The 15968-nt window shown below is 40.6% G+C and overlaps 1 protein-coding gene across 2 annotated transcripts in view; it reads right to left on the bottom strand.

Moving 5' to 3' along the window:
• Positions 1-12488, bottom strand: part of FSTL3 (follistatin like 3) — a 54617-nt gene extending 42129 nt beyond the window's left edge. For both annotated transcript variants that reach the window (XM_070732369.1, XM_070732360.1), the window contains exon 1: positions 12330-12488. In XM_070732369.1, the coding sequence (XP_070588470.1) occupies positions 12330-12390 (61 nt within the window). In that variant the 5' untranslated portion in view covers positions 12391-12488. The remainder of the gene's footprint in view (positions 1-12329) is intronic.
• Between the last annotated feature and the right edge of the window lie 3480 nt (positions 12489-15968).

The raw sequence follows: 15968 nt of genomic DNA, 5'->3' as shown, positions 1-15968 counted from the left end.
GAAATGGTTTATCCCCTCTCCAAGCGCCCAGAGAAAGGAAAATGCTCCATTCACTCTGGGCTGCCAAAGCCTCCTTAAGCGCCACTGAAAGGCTCCTCTGGCAGCCCAGAAAAGCCCAAGATGGCCGGGATTAAAGGGGGAATGGCAGGAAACTGGCCAGGCCTTTGTGCCGTTCTCAAATTTTCTGACAAATTTTTCCGGGCTCGGATTCTTAAGTAGAAAATGGTTCTTGAGAAGAGGCCAAAAAATCTTGAACACCCGGTTCTTATCTAGAAAAGTTCTTAAGTAGAGGCATTCTTAGATAGAGGTGTAACTGTATATTTATTTGATCTTTTGTTCCAGTGAAGTTATGAACTTCCCTGCTAGATAAAGGCAGCGAGGGCTGGGATATTACTTTGGGTACAAGGAACAGGAATTCTTGCTCTACCTATTTTTTGAGAGGGGGAAGAATCCAAAATAGTCTTTTTAAACCAGCTAGAAGGTAACCTCTCCAATGTGGTCCTTAATTTGTTTTTAAGCAAAAGAGGAAATGTCACACTTGTAAAGCTAGGTTGCTGGATTCCAGGAGGTATCAAGATGTGGTCTCTCATGGCCAGAGAACTGACATTAAATTTTATATTTTCCACTCTTTATGCCATAGAAACATAGAAGACTGACGGCAGAAAAAGACCTCTTGGTCCATCTAGTCTGCCCTTATAGTATTTCCTGTATTTTATCATAGGAGGGATATATGTTTACCCAGGCATGTTTAAATTCAGTTATTGTGGATTTACCAACCACGTCTGCTGGAAGTTTGTTCCAAGGATCTACTACTCTTTCAGTAAAATAATATTTTCTCATGTTGCTTTTGATCTTTCCCCCAACTAACTTCAGATTGTGTCCCCTTGTTCTTGTGTTCACTTTCCTATTAAAAACACTTCCCTCCTGGACTTTATTTAACCCTTTAAAATATTTAAATGTCCCCCCCTTTCCTTCTGTACTCCAAACTATACAGATTGAGTTCATGAAGTTTTTCCTGATATGTTTTATGCTTAAGACCTTCCATCATTCTTCTAGCCCGTCTTTGGACCCGTTCAATTTTGTCAATATCTTTTTGTAGGTGAGGTCTCCAGAACTGAACACAGTATTCCAAATGTGGTCTCACCACCAGCACTCTATATAGCGGGATCATAATCTCCCTCTTCCTGCTTGTTATACCTCTAGCTATGCAGCTAAGCATCCTACTTGCTTTCCCTACCGCCTGACTGCCTTTCTGAAAGAACAAATATTCCATTAGTCTTTCGCCTTCTCATTCAGTCTTTCGTCTCAGTGTCTAAACTTTGCAGGGGAGGGAAGGAATGAACACCTGGGCACCTTCGAAACAAAACTCTTTGACTACAGGAGACCCAAGGCTCTGAGCCAAGAGTATTTGTAATTTTAGAGTTGTTGCAAGGGGGGAGGCGGAATTACAAATGCAATTTCCCCCCCCAAACAAAACAAGCATCTGGAAGCCAGGGCTGAGGGCTCATTTGCCACCTCCCCTTCAAAGAGGCAGTTTTTTTGCACAACTCTTTGCAAAAAAAGAAAAATGCACACAGACAAAGTTATGCAGAGAGATTAAAAAACCTGGACTTCAAAGCGGGCCATTTCTTTTGAAGACTGCACCTGGTTTGGGAGTTTGAATGCTGTCTCAGGGAGATAATTCTTTTTTTTTTTTAAACCCCAAAAATATATTATTATTTGGTTGGGCTGTGGGCGGGAAGGGAGGTGAGAGGAGACATCCCAAACGAGCAGTGTTGAAATATGCACAGCCTGTGCTGATTTTAAAATTTTGGCTCAGAATTATTTTCATCCCTTGTGGAAAGTCTTTGTTATAATTGAGTAAAAAGAAAGCCGTCAATCTCCTGCCCTTCAGTAGCATCAAAAGGTGCCTCCTATAAGATAGTTTGTATCCAAACCAAGGTCAGTCCTAAATAGACGAAAAGCATTTTTTGGCAGCTGCTGCACATTACTAGCTCAAAAAAAAAAAAAGCCAACACAGTTCTAGGCTGCATTAGTGGAGGGCTAGACTCAAGATCACGTGAAGTGTTAATACTACTTTATAAGGCCTTGGTAAGGCTACATTTGCAATATTGCAGTTTTGGTCACCATGCACTTGGGGAAAAGGAATCCTCAATCTGAGTATTGTATTGGCAGTTCTGTGTTAGTAAAAACTTCGGGAGAGAAGGATTTAGGGGTAGTGATTTCCAACACTCTCAAAATGGGTGAACAGTGCAGTCAGGCGGTAGGGAAAGCAAGTAGGATGCTTGGCTGCATAGCTAGAGGTATAACAAGCAGGAAGAGGGAGATTATGATCCCGCTATATAGAGTGCTGGTGAGACCCCATTTGGAATACTGTGTTCAGTTCTGGAGACCTCCCCTACAAAAAGATATTGACAAAATTGAACGGGTCCAAAGACGGGCTACAAGAATGGTGGAAGGTCTTAAGCATAAAACGTATCAGGAAAGACTTCATGAACTCAATCTGTATAGTCTGGAGGACAGAAGGAAAAGGGGGGGACATGATCGAAACATTTAAATATGTTAAAGGGTTAAATAAGGTCCAGGAGGGAAGTGTTTTTAATAGGAAAGTGAACACAAGAACAAGGGGACACAATCTGAAGTTAGCTGGGGGAAAGATCAAAAGCAACAGGAGAAAATATTATTTTACTGAAAGAGTAGTAGATCCTTGGAACAAACTTCCAGCAGACGTGGTTGGTAAATCCACAGTAACTGAACTTAAACATGCCTGGGATAAAGATAGATCCATCCTAAGATAAAATACAGAAAATAGTATAAGGGCAGACTAGATGGACCATAAGGTCTTTTTCTGCCGTCAGACTTCTATGTTTCTATGTTTCTATGATGCAAAAAGGATGTTGAGACTCTAGAAAGAGTGCAGAGAAGAACAACAAAAATGATTAGGGGACTGGAGGCTAAAACATATGAAGAACGGTTGTAGGAACTGGATATGGTTAGTTTAATGAAAAGAAGGACCAGGGAAGACATGATAGCAGTCTTCTAATATCTCAGGAGTTGCCACAAAGAAGAGGGAGTCAAGCTATTATCCAAAACACCTGAGGCTAGAATAAGAAGCAATGGGTGGAAACTAAACAAGGAGAGAAGCAACTCAGAACTAAGGAGAAATTTCTTGAGAGTTAGAACAATTAACCAGTGGAACAGCTTGCCTCCAGAAGTTGTGAATGCTCTAATTTTTAAGATGATGTTGGATAACCATTTGTCTGAAGCAGTGTAGGGTTTCCTGCCTAAGCAGGGGGTTGGACTAGAAGACCTCCAAGGTCCCTTCCAACTCATTATTATTGTAATGTAACAAAAGCATTAGTTCTCACAGGCACTTCTTGTGTGACCAGACACTATAGGTAATCTTTATTATTATCATTTATTATTTTATTTATTTATTTTGTCCAATACACAATGAGGGATTTAGTGGGTATATTTCTATATACACATAGTAAAATACATGATGAAGGTTATAGAGGAGATACTCATAGTAAAATATATCTAAGAAATAATAGAAAAGAAGGTATAGTAATAGAACATATCAATGAAAGGACAGAAGAAGAGATATAGGAATAGAAGAAAGGTATAGGAGATATAGGAGAGCAATAGGACAGGGGACGGAAGGCACTCTAGTGCACTTGTACTCGCCCCTTAATCTTGGATTAATGCCCATAATAAAGCCTGTCCATCATGATTGTCCCAAAGATACTAAAAAAAAAATCTTTTCTTGAAAAGAACCTGGATGACTGAAAATCTTCATAGATATTTGTCCATGTAAAATGGATCAGTCATGTGATTGATCTGATTTTATGAACTTTTCTGTGCTGGTTATTAAGTGAATGCCACAGTTGTAAAGCAACCAATATGGTCATTAAGCAAACACCACAATTGTTAAGCAAACCAATGGTTTGCTATGGGCACAGTTTTATTGAAAACCAGAAGTAAAGACTGATTTTAGGCATTCGCCTGTCATGTATTGACTACAAATGCATCCATGTTACAGAGTGCCCAAAGTTTGGTCATGTGACCTGGGTGTGTGTGGAAATGTCAGAATTTTGAATCTTGTTGTAAATAGCCCCAAATTAGGTCCGTCATAATTTCAAACCGACACAAAACAATTGTCCATACATCACAAATAGGTGTAGCTATCAGTTTGGATCAGTGAAAGGCTACCAATTCTTTTACTACCACACTGTGGGTGTGGCTTATTTGTGGGTGTGGCTTGACAATCATGTGACCGGGTGGGAGTGACTTGACAATCATGTGACTTGGCCAAAGATTTTCCAAGAACCTCAAAACAATGCCCATATCAATGGATTCAAAACAAGCAGGTCATCGAGTTTGTTTGTTTGTTTGTTTGTTTGTTTGTTTGTTCGTTCATTCATTCATTCATTCACTCATTCATTCATAGAAGTGAGCAGCTATACAACAGTGAAATGACAGAAACATCTCACCTCGAATTTTGAAAACACATTTGGAGCATTGTCATAAAGGTGCCTTCATGATTATAGTGGCCACTCACAAAATAATCACTTACTCAAAGGCAACAATCTAAAGTGTTCCTTACTACTTTCACAGCCTAAGTGAACATCCCCAAATGCTCCATTCCACATAACAGTTTTAACCCTCCTTCCTGCAGACTACCAAACAAAATCAAGGTTTCTGGCAAAACATTCGGTTTCAAGCATCATTCATTTTATTTTCCAGAGCAGGGAGTCCCCAAACTTGGCAACTTTAAGACTTGTGAATTTCAGAATTCTCCAGCCAGCTATGAAGACATCTAGAATACTATAGCCATTCGGAAAAGAGTAGGAGGCAGAAACCCAGATCACAGAATTAATTCCAGATCTTATCTCCTTATACTTTTCCTAGACACTTTTGTTTGTAGCAGAATCACTGGCTTTGGGGTGTTTAAACACTTTCGGGAAGAACGCAGAGGCTGCCCAAAGAAGACGCCCTGCATTTTCTTTCAACATCTTTCGGTGCAAATTGGGTGCTCTGGGGTGGAGCCCCATTTTCACAGCTCACCCTTGGTTTGGATTGTGGACAAATTTGGTATAAGAACCTCAGAAAAGTAACACCAATTTAAGAGATCCTTAAAAAGAATCTATTTTACTGTGTTCAGTTCTGGAAACCTCACCTACAAAAAGATATTGACAAAATTGAACGGGTCCAAAGACGGGCTACAAGAATGGTGGAAGGCCTTAAGCATAAAACTTATCAGGAATGACTTAATGAATTCAATCTGTATAGTCTGGAGGACAGAAGGAAAGGGGGGGACATTTAAATATTTTAAAGGGTTAATTAAGGTCCAGAAGGGAAGAGTTTTTAATAGGAAAGTGAACACAAGAACAAGGGGACACAATCTGAAGTTAGTTGGGGGAAAGATCAAAAGCAACATGAGAAAATATTATTTTACTGAAAGAGTAGTAGATCCTTGGAACAAACTTCCAGCAGACGTGGTTGATAAATCCACAGTAACTGAATTTAAACATGTCTGGGATAAACATATATCCATCCTAAGATAAAATACAGGAAATAGTATAAGGGCAGACTAGATGGATCATGAGGTCTTTTTCTGCCGTCAGTCTTCTATGTTTCTATTTTTTTCTCTACTCCTATTGATATTTCAAAGTTTGTGTTAAGATTGTCCACTCAGTTGGAAAATTCCAGCTATAATACAGTTTGGGGGAGAACCCACCAAAATATTTCAACTAGGAACAGAACAAGAAAATCTCTATTTTTGTGGATCTCATTGAAAGCAAGAAGAAACCAAGAAAGTTTGATGCAAGGGAAAGGGAAAACATTGGTCTCCGGCCAAAATTGACCAGAAAGGAAAAGTTCAAAGCAATTGATGATGTTCATCCATCATGTTCGAAGAGGACCTTGACATCTAATGCATTGTGGGCTGTAAGCAATGTGTCCCGCAGGTGGCTGGTAAGGCCTATATGGGCACGAAATGTTCTGTCACATGTTGGGCACCATCCTGGGTCTAGAAAGCCTAGAACTACATTTTAAGTATTGCCCACAAGATCATATGCTGCAACGTCCTACCGGTCAATGACTACTTCAGCTTCAACCGCAACAACACAAGAGCAAGCAACAGATTCAAACTTAATACGAACCGCTTCAAACTTGACTGTAAAAAATATGACTTTAACAATCGAGTTGTCGAAGTGTGGAACTCATTACCGGACTCAATTGTGTCAACCCCTAACCCCCAACATTTCTCCCTTAGACTATCCACAATTGACCTCTCCAGGTTCCTAAGAGGCCAGTAAAGTGCACTAGTGTACCTTTCGTCCCCTGTCCAATTGTCTTTCCTTTATCTCATATATCATATATATTTTCTTCCTTTCATATATCTTCTCCTCTATTTTCACTTTTATCCTTATACTGTATACTGTATATTACTTCTTCCTATGTATCCTTATATGTATTATTTCTTCCTATGTATTTGTGTATTGGACAAATGAATAAATAAATAAATAAAATAAATAAATAAAAAATAAATAAATAAATAAATTGTTACAGCATTTGCAGCTCTGGCTTTGTCAAAGTCAAGGCAATTAACCATGCAGAAAAGGACCAGGAGATTATTCCAAATGACCGATTTGCATTCAGATCATGATTTAAACATCATTTTAGCCTTTAACCACCTTATCAACACGGGCCAGATGAAGGAAGGAAGTGAGACAGCTGAATCTAGCAGTGTATCTATCAGCAGTGTATTATATCAAATGGAAAAAGTGACACTTTTTCTTTCTTTTCCTCCTTTTCCTTACACTTCTCCCTTCCATTCTCTCTCTCCTGTTTTCCTACTATTTTCATTTGTATTTTTGCCTTTGATATTGCAAACTAATAAAATAATAATGAAGGGACTCCAAGAAAAATGTCTCAGCAGGGGGCAGCACTTGGTTGGACTTGGAAATAAGACATGGTTAGTACTAAGTCAGAGATTATCCAGGGGCTAAAGCCAGTGGAGAAACCATAAAGAAGCAATAGCAAATCATTTTTACACAAGGAAACCAAATATGGTATTGTTGAAGAAATTTTCCTTTGCAGGTAATCCTCAGTTCATCACTACAATTAAGGACTGGAAAATTTGTCACTAAACAAAGTGGTCATTAAGAGAATCACACCAAACTTCCTTCCTTCCTTCCTTCCTTCCTTCCTTCCTTCCTTCCTTCCTTCCTTCCTTCTCTTTCTTTCTTTCCTTCTCTTTCTTTCTTTCTTTCCTTCCTTCCTTCCTTCCTTCTCTTTCTTTCTTTCCTTCCTTCCTTCTCTTTCTTTCTTTCCTTCCCTTTCTTTCTTTCTTTCCTTCCTTCCTTCTCTTTCTTTCCTTCTTTCCTTCCTTCTCTTTCTTTCTTTCTTTCCTTCCTTCCTTCTCTTTCTTTCCTTCCTTCCTTCTCTTTCTTTCTTTCTTTCCTTCCTTCTCTTTCTTTCTTTCTTTCCTTCCTTCCTTCCTTCTCTTTCTTTCTTTCTTTCCTTCCTTCCTTCTCTTTCTTTCTTTCTTTCCTTCCTTCCTTCTCTTTCTTTCCTTCCTTCCTTCCTTCCTTCTCTTTCTTTCTTTCTTTCTTTTTTTCTTTCCTTCCTTCCTTCCTTCCTTCCAAGGTAAAGTGAATCAGGCTACCTCGGTTGATTTGCTTGTCAAAACCCGGCTAGGATGATCATAGATGTCAATCAATTGGCTCCGTGATGCTGCAAACCTTTGAAAATACATGCTAGTTGCCACGTATCCAAATCGCAATCACATGACAACGAGGTTGCTGTGATTGTCATAAGTGTAAGGATAGGTGATAAGTCACATTTTTCAACGCCACTGTAACTTTGAATGATCATTGAACAAATGGTCATAAGTTGAGGACTACCTGTCTTTTCCCCTTTATTACAAGAGAGACCTTTGATCCGATGTCCAGTGTTACTGTTCTCTAATGTTTCTCAACTTTGATCACGTTAAGATGCATGGACTCCCAGAATTCCCTGGCAGCAGGACTTCAACACATATCCTAAAATGGCCAAAGTTGAGAAATGTTCTATGGAGCGGAGTCCCGCACTCTACTCCATAATCTTTTTTTTTCACAGGGAAATATTTATTTCATTATTATTATTATTATTATTATTATTATTATTATTATTTATTTAGTTATTTAATTTAGTTTAGTTTAGTTTATTTAGATTTGTATGCCGCCCCTCTCCGAAGACTCGGGGCGGCTAACAACAATAAAAAAACAATGTAACAAATCTAATATTAAAAAGTAATCTAAAAACCCCCAATTTAAGAGACCAATCATACCAACAAACATACCATGTATAAATTCTATAAGCCTAGGGGGAAGGGAGAAAAAATTTCAATTCCCCCATGCCTGACAACAGAGGTGGGTTTTAAGGAGCTTGCGAAAGGCAAGGAGGGTGGGGGCAACTCTGATATCTGGGGGGAGCTGGTTCCAGAGAGTTGGAGCCACCACAGAGAAGGCTCTTCTCCTGGGTCCCGCCGAATGACATTGTTTAGTCGACGGGACCCGGAGAAGGCCAACTCTGTGGGACTTATATACCACCCAACTCCCGAAGGACTCTAGGAGGCTCACAGCCAAATACAAATAAAATATAATAATAATAATAATAATAATAATAATAATAATAATAATAATAATAATTTATTAGATTTGTATGCCGCCCCTCTCTGAAGACTCGGGGCGGCTCACAACAATAACAAAAACAATATAATAGTAATACAAATCTAATATTTTAAAAAGTATATATAAAACCCCAACAATTAAAGCCATACAACACATGCATACCAAACATGAAATATAAAAGCCTGGGGGAGGTGTCTCAGTTCCCCCATGCCTGGCGATAAAGGTGGGTCTTGAGTAATTTGCGAAAGACAAGGTGAGGGCCATTCTAATCTCCGGGGGGAGTTAATTCCAGAGGGCCGGGGCTGCCACAGAGAAGGCTCTTCCCCTGGGGCCCGCCAAACGACATTGTTTTGTCGACGAGACCCGGAGAAGGCCAACTCTATGGGGCCTAATCAGCCGCTGGGATTCGTGCGGTAGAAGGCGGTTCCGGAGGTAGAACCACCTTAAAAAACCAACAATCTAAATCTAAGACCAACAACCAAACAATTAAAACAATTTTTTTAAAAAAATATGCATATCTCTGGTGGCCGGATCTCGATGGTATGCCATCTGATCAATGACCCCTGGCCTACCATAAAGGCCAGGTCCTTATGGGTTTTCAGAAGGCCAGTATGGCGGGGGTAGTCTGGGTCTCGAGAAGTAGCTGGTTCAAAAATCCTGAAATGTCAGGATTGAAATGTGTCCATTCTGCACATCAAGACTAGTTTGGTTTAGTTTAATTGGATTTGTATGCCGCCCCTCTCCGAGGACTCATCATTCTGATCATTTTTTTTCTCATCCTTCCTATCATCCTTTTCCTCCCACCTAGGACTGTATGACTGTAACTTGTTGCTTGTATCCTAAGATTTTTATTAATATTGATTGTTTCTTCATTGCTTATTTGACCCCTATGGCAATCATTAAGTGTTGTACCACATGATTCTTGACAAATGTCTCTTTTTCTTTTATGTACATTGAGAGCATATGCACCAAGACAAATTCCTTGTGTGTCCAATCACACTTGGCCAATAAAGAATTCTATTCTATTCTATTCTAGGATGCTTGGCTGCATAGCTAGAGGTATAACAAGCAGGAAGAGGGAGATTGTGATCCCCTTATATAGAGCGCTGGTGAGACCACATTTGGAGTACTGTGTTCAGTTCTGGAGACCTCACCTACAAAAAGAGATTGATCAAATTCAATGGGTCCAAAGACGGGTTACAAGAATGGTGGAAGGTCTTAAGCATAAAACGTATCAGAAAAGACTTCATGAACGCAATCTGTATAGTCTGGAGGACAGAAGGAAAAGGGGGGACATGATCGAAACATTTAAATATGTCAAAGGGTTAAATAAGGTTCAGGAGGGAAGTGTTTTTAATAGGAAAGTGAACACAAGAACAAGGGGACACAATCTGAAGTTAGTTGGGGGAAAGATCAAAGGCAACGTGAGAAAATATTATTTTACTGAAAGAGTAGTAGATCCTTGGAACAAACTTCCAGCAGACGTGGTAGATAAATCCACAGTAACTGAATTTAAACATGCCTGGGATAAACATATATCCATTGTAAGATAAAATACAGGAAATAGTATAAGGGCAGACTAGATGGACCATGAGGTCTTTTTCTGCCGTCAGTCTTCTATGTTTCTATTCTCATCATTTTCCCCCCCATCATTCCTATCATCCTTTTCCTCCCACTTAGGAGTGTTTGACTGTAACTTGTTGCTTGTATCCTTAAGATTTTTATTAATATTGATTGTTTCTTCATTGCTTATTTGACCCCTATGACAATAATTAAGTGTAGTACCAGATGATTCTTGGCAAATGTCTCTTTTTCTTTTATGTACGCTGAGAGCATCTGCACCAAAGACAAATTCCTTGTGTGTCCAATCACACTTAGCCAATAAAGAATTCAATTCTATTCTATTCTATTCTATTCTATTCTATGTCTAGCCTTGTCTAGTCTAAGACAAGAATGATGTCCTTCAGAAGAAGATGTATGTATGGCTAGGCAATCAGACTTAATACTATATTATAGTGCAATGCATTTTATTTGATTATTGAATTACGCACAGCATATCAGGTGAATACAGCCAAATCTTTGTATTCGGGAAATGAAAGGAAAGTGGTGGCAAAAAAATGTGCGGGGAAGAGTCAAACAAACCTTTTGCTAGTAAGAACCTTCTGGATATGTTCTTCAGGCTCTTTAGACACGTACAAAATCAAATGCAGACTTACAGAGTAGAAGTGGTGCACACATGAGTATACATTTGTGCATCACTATCGTATAATTTGAACTCAAATCATGCTAGCTGGGGAATTTTGGGAGTTAAAGTCCACAAATCTTCAAGTTGCCTACTGGAAAACACTGGTGTAGCTTATTTTACTATGTCTGTCCATCCATCCTCCATCCATCCATCCATCCATCCATCCATCCATCCATCCATCCATCCATCCATCCATCCATCCATCTATCTATCTATCTATCTATCTATCTATCTATTTATCTAACTATTTATCTGGAACCAATTCCCCCCAGAGAAAAATTACATTACATTCCAGCGGCCGGTTAGGTCCCACAGAGTTGGCCTTCTCTGGGTCCCATCGACTAAACAATGTCGGCTGGCAGGACCCAGGGGAAGAGCCTTCTCTGTGGTGGCTCCGACCCTCTGGAACCAGCTCCCCCCAGAGATTAGGATTGCCCCCACCCTCCTCGCCTTTCGTAAGCTCCTTAAAACCCACCTCTGTTGTCAGGCATGGGGGAATTGAGATATACCTTCCCCCTAGGCCTATACAATTTATGCATGGTATGTTTGTGTGTATGCTTGGTTTTTAATAAGGGCTTTTAGTAATTTAAATATTAGATTTATTTTATGCTGTTTCTTATTATTGTTGTTAGCCGCCCCGAGTTTACGGAGAGGGGCGGCATACAAATCTAATAAATAAGTAAATAAATAAATAAATAAATAGATAAATAGATAGATAGATAAACAAACAAACAAACAAACAAACAAACAAACAAACAAACAAACCTATCTATCTATCTATCTATCTATCTATCTATCTATCTATCTATCTATCTATCTATCTATCTATCTACATATACATTTTGGGTTCATGATATTCTAGACAGTCACTAGTTGTCAGCAGAGAAACAGGGAAAACTAGAGGTCATCTAGACTTTGCAGTCCAGAACTGACAGCATTTAGATGAAGACTATTATTAATTTTAAAAGTCCCTCAAGAGCTAACCCCGACTCATTCTTAATAAGAAAGAGATATTATATAAGAATGCTCTTCTTCAAACTAACCACGTCAGGATTTAAGACAGATTCAATATTAAAAAATATAGTTCTAGCCCCTGTCCCTCTATGGTTAAAGTTTTATTTAAAGTCCATTCAATTTTCACTTCTTAGTGCAGTTTTTAAAGGCACCCACGCTTCTTCTGCAGCAAGTCGGAATTACCTAACTCTTCTGACTTTTCACCAAACATGGGAATTCTGCCCTCTGCACATGCTTGTGTGTCTTCTTTTTTCCTGATCTCCTTCAAGATACAATAATTTGAAGACTTGGGATCAAAGAAGGAGCCCCAGGTATACTTGGTGTCCTCGATATACACACACACACACACACACAGAGAGAAGCAGGAAAATTCCAGTCTCCAAGGTTCTTACCTGTGTTAGTGCCTCCTGACGCCAGGTACAGCAAACTTGAAATCACAAGATAGGTTTTCATGATGTGACACTAAAACTAAACCAAAAACAGAGAAAGAGGACGAGGAGGAGGAAGAAGAAAAGAAGGAGGAGGAGGAGGAGGAGGAGGAGGAGAAGAAGAAGAAGAAGAAGAAGAAGAAGAAGAAGAAGAAGAAGAAGAAGAAGAAGAAGAAGAAGAAGAAGAAAGTGATAATAAAATGCCCGAGAAGATTTTCCCTACTATCTCCACAACTTTACTGGGAGCGCAGTTTCTGCCAAAGGCAGAGTAAGTCAAGAGTTGTCTAAGCTGTATCTACTTTGCAATAATCCAGTGGGTTTCCTCGTTGCCTGCTCCTTAAGAGAGGATGGTTTCCCCCACCCCAAAGGCTTAGCTTCACCCTCTATATAAAGTGGGGTGTGTGTGTGTGTGTGTATAAGTCTGCGCGGTCTGAATCATAACTCCAGAGAAGGCGGCGTTGGGCAGCAGCCAGCAATGTGTCGAGGGGAGGGTATTGTGAGTATGTCTCTCGGAGGCCTGCCTGGATGTGGTTATAGCCAAATCATTGTTGGAACCATCCTCTTTTCTTTTCTTTTTTTTGTTACAACTGCAGGGCAGTGGATTTAGGACGTTAGTTTTTCAGCGTGAAAACATGCATTTGAGCAAGAGAGGTTGGCCAGGCGTTTTCTTCTCCTTCGTTTTCTTCTTCTGGACAAACAAACTTCCAGCAGACATGGTTGGTAAATCCACAGTAACTGAATTTAAACATGCCTGGGATAAACATAGATCCATCCTAAGAAAAAATACAGGAATTGGACCAGAATACCTCCGGGACCGCCTTCTGACGCACGAATCCCAGCGGCCAATTAGGTCACACAGAGTTGGCCTTCTCCGGGTCCCGTCGACTAAACAATGTCAGCTGGCGGGGCTCAGGAAAAGAGCCTTCTCTGTGGCGGCCCCGACCCTCTGGAATCAACTTCCTCCAGAGATTCGAACAGCCCCCACCCTCTTCGCCTTCCATAAAATGCTGAAGACCCACATTTGTCGCCAGGCATGGCAATAATTACCACCCCCCTTTATTATGTTTTCGACCTCTATTGTATGATGGAATGGGTTGAATGTGTATGATTGTGTAGTTGGGGATTTTATTATAATATTGATTATGTTTTTAATTGGTTTTAAATTTTTACGATCGGATTTGTCATGCATTGTGTTATTGTTACGTTGTGAGCTGCCCCAAGTCTTCGGGGAGGGGCGGCATACAAATCTAATAAATATAAATATACAGTGATCCCCCGAGTTTCGCGATCTCGATCTTTGCGAAACGCTATATCGCGATTTTTCCACCCGATGACGTCACTCCCTTCCTTTCTCATCTTTCTTTCTCTCTCTCTTTCTCTATCTTGCTTCTTCCTCTCTCACACTCTCTTCCTCCCTCTCTCATCTCTTTCTTTCCTTCTCTCTCTTTCTCTATCTCTCCCCCTCTTGCTCTCGAGCAGCGGGCGGCACCCAGGGAAGGTTCCTTCGGCCGCCCACCAGCTGATCTGCTCGGCAGTGCAGTAGCAGCGAGGAGCCGAAGATGGGGTTTCCCCTTTGCGTGGGCAACGGGGAAACCCCATCTTCGGCTCCTCGCTGCTACTGTGCTGCCGAGCAGATCAGCTGGTGGGCGGCCGAAGGAACCTTCCCTGGGTCTTCAACTCCCAGAGCGGCGGACAAGCGGCGGCCGGACAAGCGGACAAGCGGCCGGACAAGCGGAAAAGCGGCAGACAAGCGGCGGGCGGAAAAGCAGCGGCCGGACAAGCGGACAAGCGGCGGACAAGCGGCGGACAAGCTGAAAAGCGGCGGACAAGCGGGCAGGCAGGCGGCTCCTCAGCTGCTGGGTCTTCCCAGGTGCGGAAGTAAAAACACCATCTGCGCATGCGCGGCCATGGAAAAAGGGCCACGCATGCGCAGATGGTGTTTTTACTTCCGCACCACTACATCGCGAGAAATCGATTATCGCGAGGGGTCTTGGAACGGAACCCTCGCGATAATCGGGGGATCACTGTATATATAAAGGCAGACTAGATGGACCATGAGGTCTTTTTCTGCGGTCAATCTTCTATGTTTCTTTTCCTCTTTCTTTTATTTATTTATTTCTTTTATTTTTTATTTATTTATTTTGTCCAATAATGTAATCTAGGTTTCAGAGGATATAATCATAGCAAAATACAACAAGAGAAGAATAGAAGAAAAGACATTAGGAATAATATGGAAGAAATAGTCATTGGGAATAATAGAGTTCATATTTTTTGTATTATTTGTATTTGTATTTATTAGATTTGTATGCCGCCCCTCTCTGAAGACTCGGGGCGGCTAACAACAATATAAAAAAGACAATGTAAACAAATCTAATATTTAAAACAATCTAAAAAACCCCAATTTAAAGAACCACTCATACATACAAGCATACCATGTATAAATTCTATAAGCCTAGGGGGAAGGGAAATTTCAATTCCCCCATGCCTGACGACAGAGGTGAGTTTTAAGGAGCTTGCGAAAGGCAAGGAGGGTGGGGGCACTGATATCTGGGGTTAGCTGGTTCCAGAGGGTCGGGGCTGCCACAGAGAAGGCTCTTCTCCTGGGTCCCACCAAAAGACATGGAGCTAGTAGAAATATAAGACAGACATTAGGACAGGGGACGGAAGGCACGCTGGTGCACTTATGCACGCCCCTTACTGACCTCTTAGGAATTGGGAGAGGTCAACCATGGACAGTCTAAGGGTAAAATTTTGGGGGTTAGGGGATGACACTACAGAGTCTGGTAAAGAGTTCTATGCTTTGATAAGTCGATTACCAAAGTCGTATTTTTTGCAGTCAAGTTTCCTATCCTCCTGTTCTTTCTCGTTGCTGTTGTTATCATTACTTTCCTCCACTGTCATTTCTGAAAATCCTGAGTCAGCCCTGTTGTCATTGCGTGGCTACAATTTTTCTCTGTGCAGTTCCAAAGACACACCTCAGATCCTTGGAATCGCAAAACTGCTGAAACTCTTACACACAAATCTCATTGAAGTGGAGCTTTGGAGATTTTACAATGCTATTTATTGATGTTTTCTTAGGCTGGTCTTTGACCGTAATAAAGATTAGAATTGAACTGATGTTTTATCTCTGTCGCAATCTGAATTTTCCCTAAATTAGTCTGCTCACTTGATTGGCTAGGACAGGCAAGGAGGGAGGGCTTCAGACGGAGTATAGGAAATCCTCAAGTTATGATGGACTTACCTTGGGTTTAGTTATAACCCAGATTTGGAGTTCTGGTGGTCAGCCCCTCACAGTAGTTATGTGACTGAATTTCAGGCACTCAGCAACTTTTTATTTATTTATTTATTCAATTATTCTCACACGACTTACCAGAGCTTACAAAACTTTTGCCAGACCCATCCTCGAATACAGCTCATCTGTTTGGAACCCATATCGGATCTCAGACATTAACACCCTTGAAAATGTCCAAAGATACTTCACCAGAAGAGCCCTTCACTCCTCCACTTGAAACAGAATACCCTACGAGACTAGACTTTCAATCCTGGGCCTACAAAGTTTAGAACTAAGACGCCTTAAACAAGATCTAAGTATGGCCCACAAGA

The sequence above is a fragment of the Erythrolamprus reginae genome, chromosome 1 (genome assembly GCF_031021105.1).
Source record: "Erythrolamprus reginae isolate rEryReg1 chromosome 1, rEryReg1.hap1, whole genome shotgun sequence".
Classification (NCBI taxonomy): Eukaryota; Metazoa; Chordata; class Lepidosauria; order Squamata; family Dipsadidae; genus Erythrolamprus; species Erythrolamprus reginae.
This window is presented reverse-complemented; position numbering and strand designations above follow the sequence as displayed.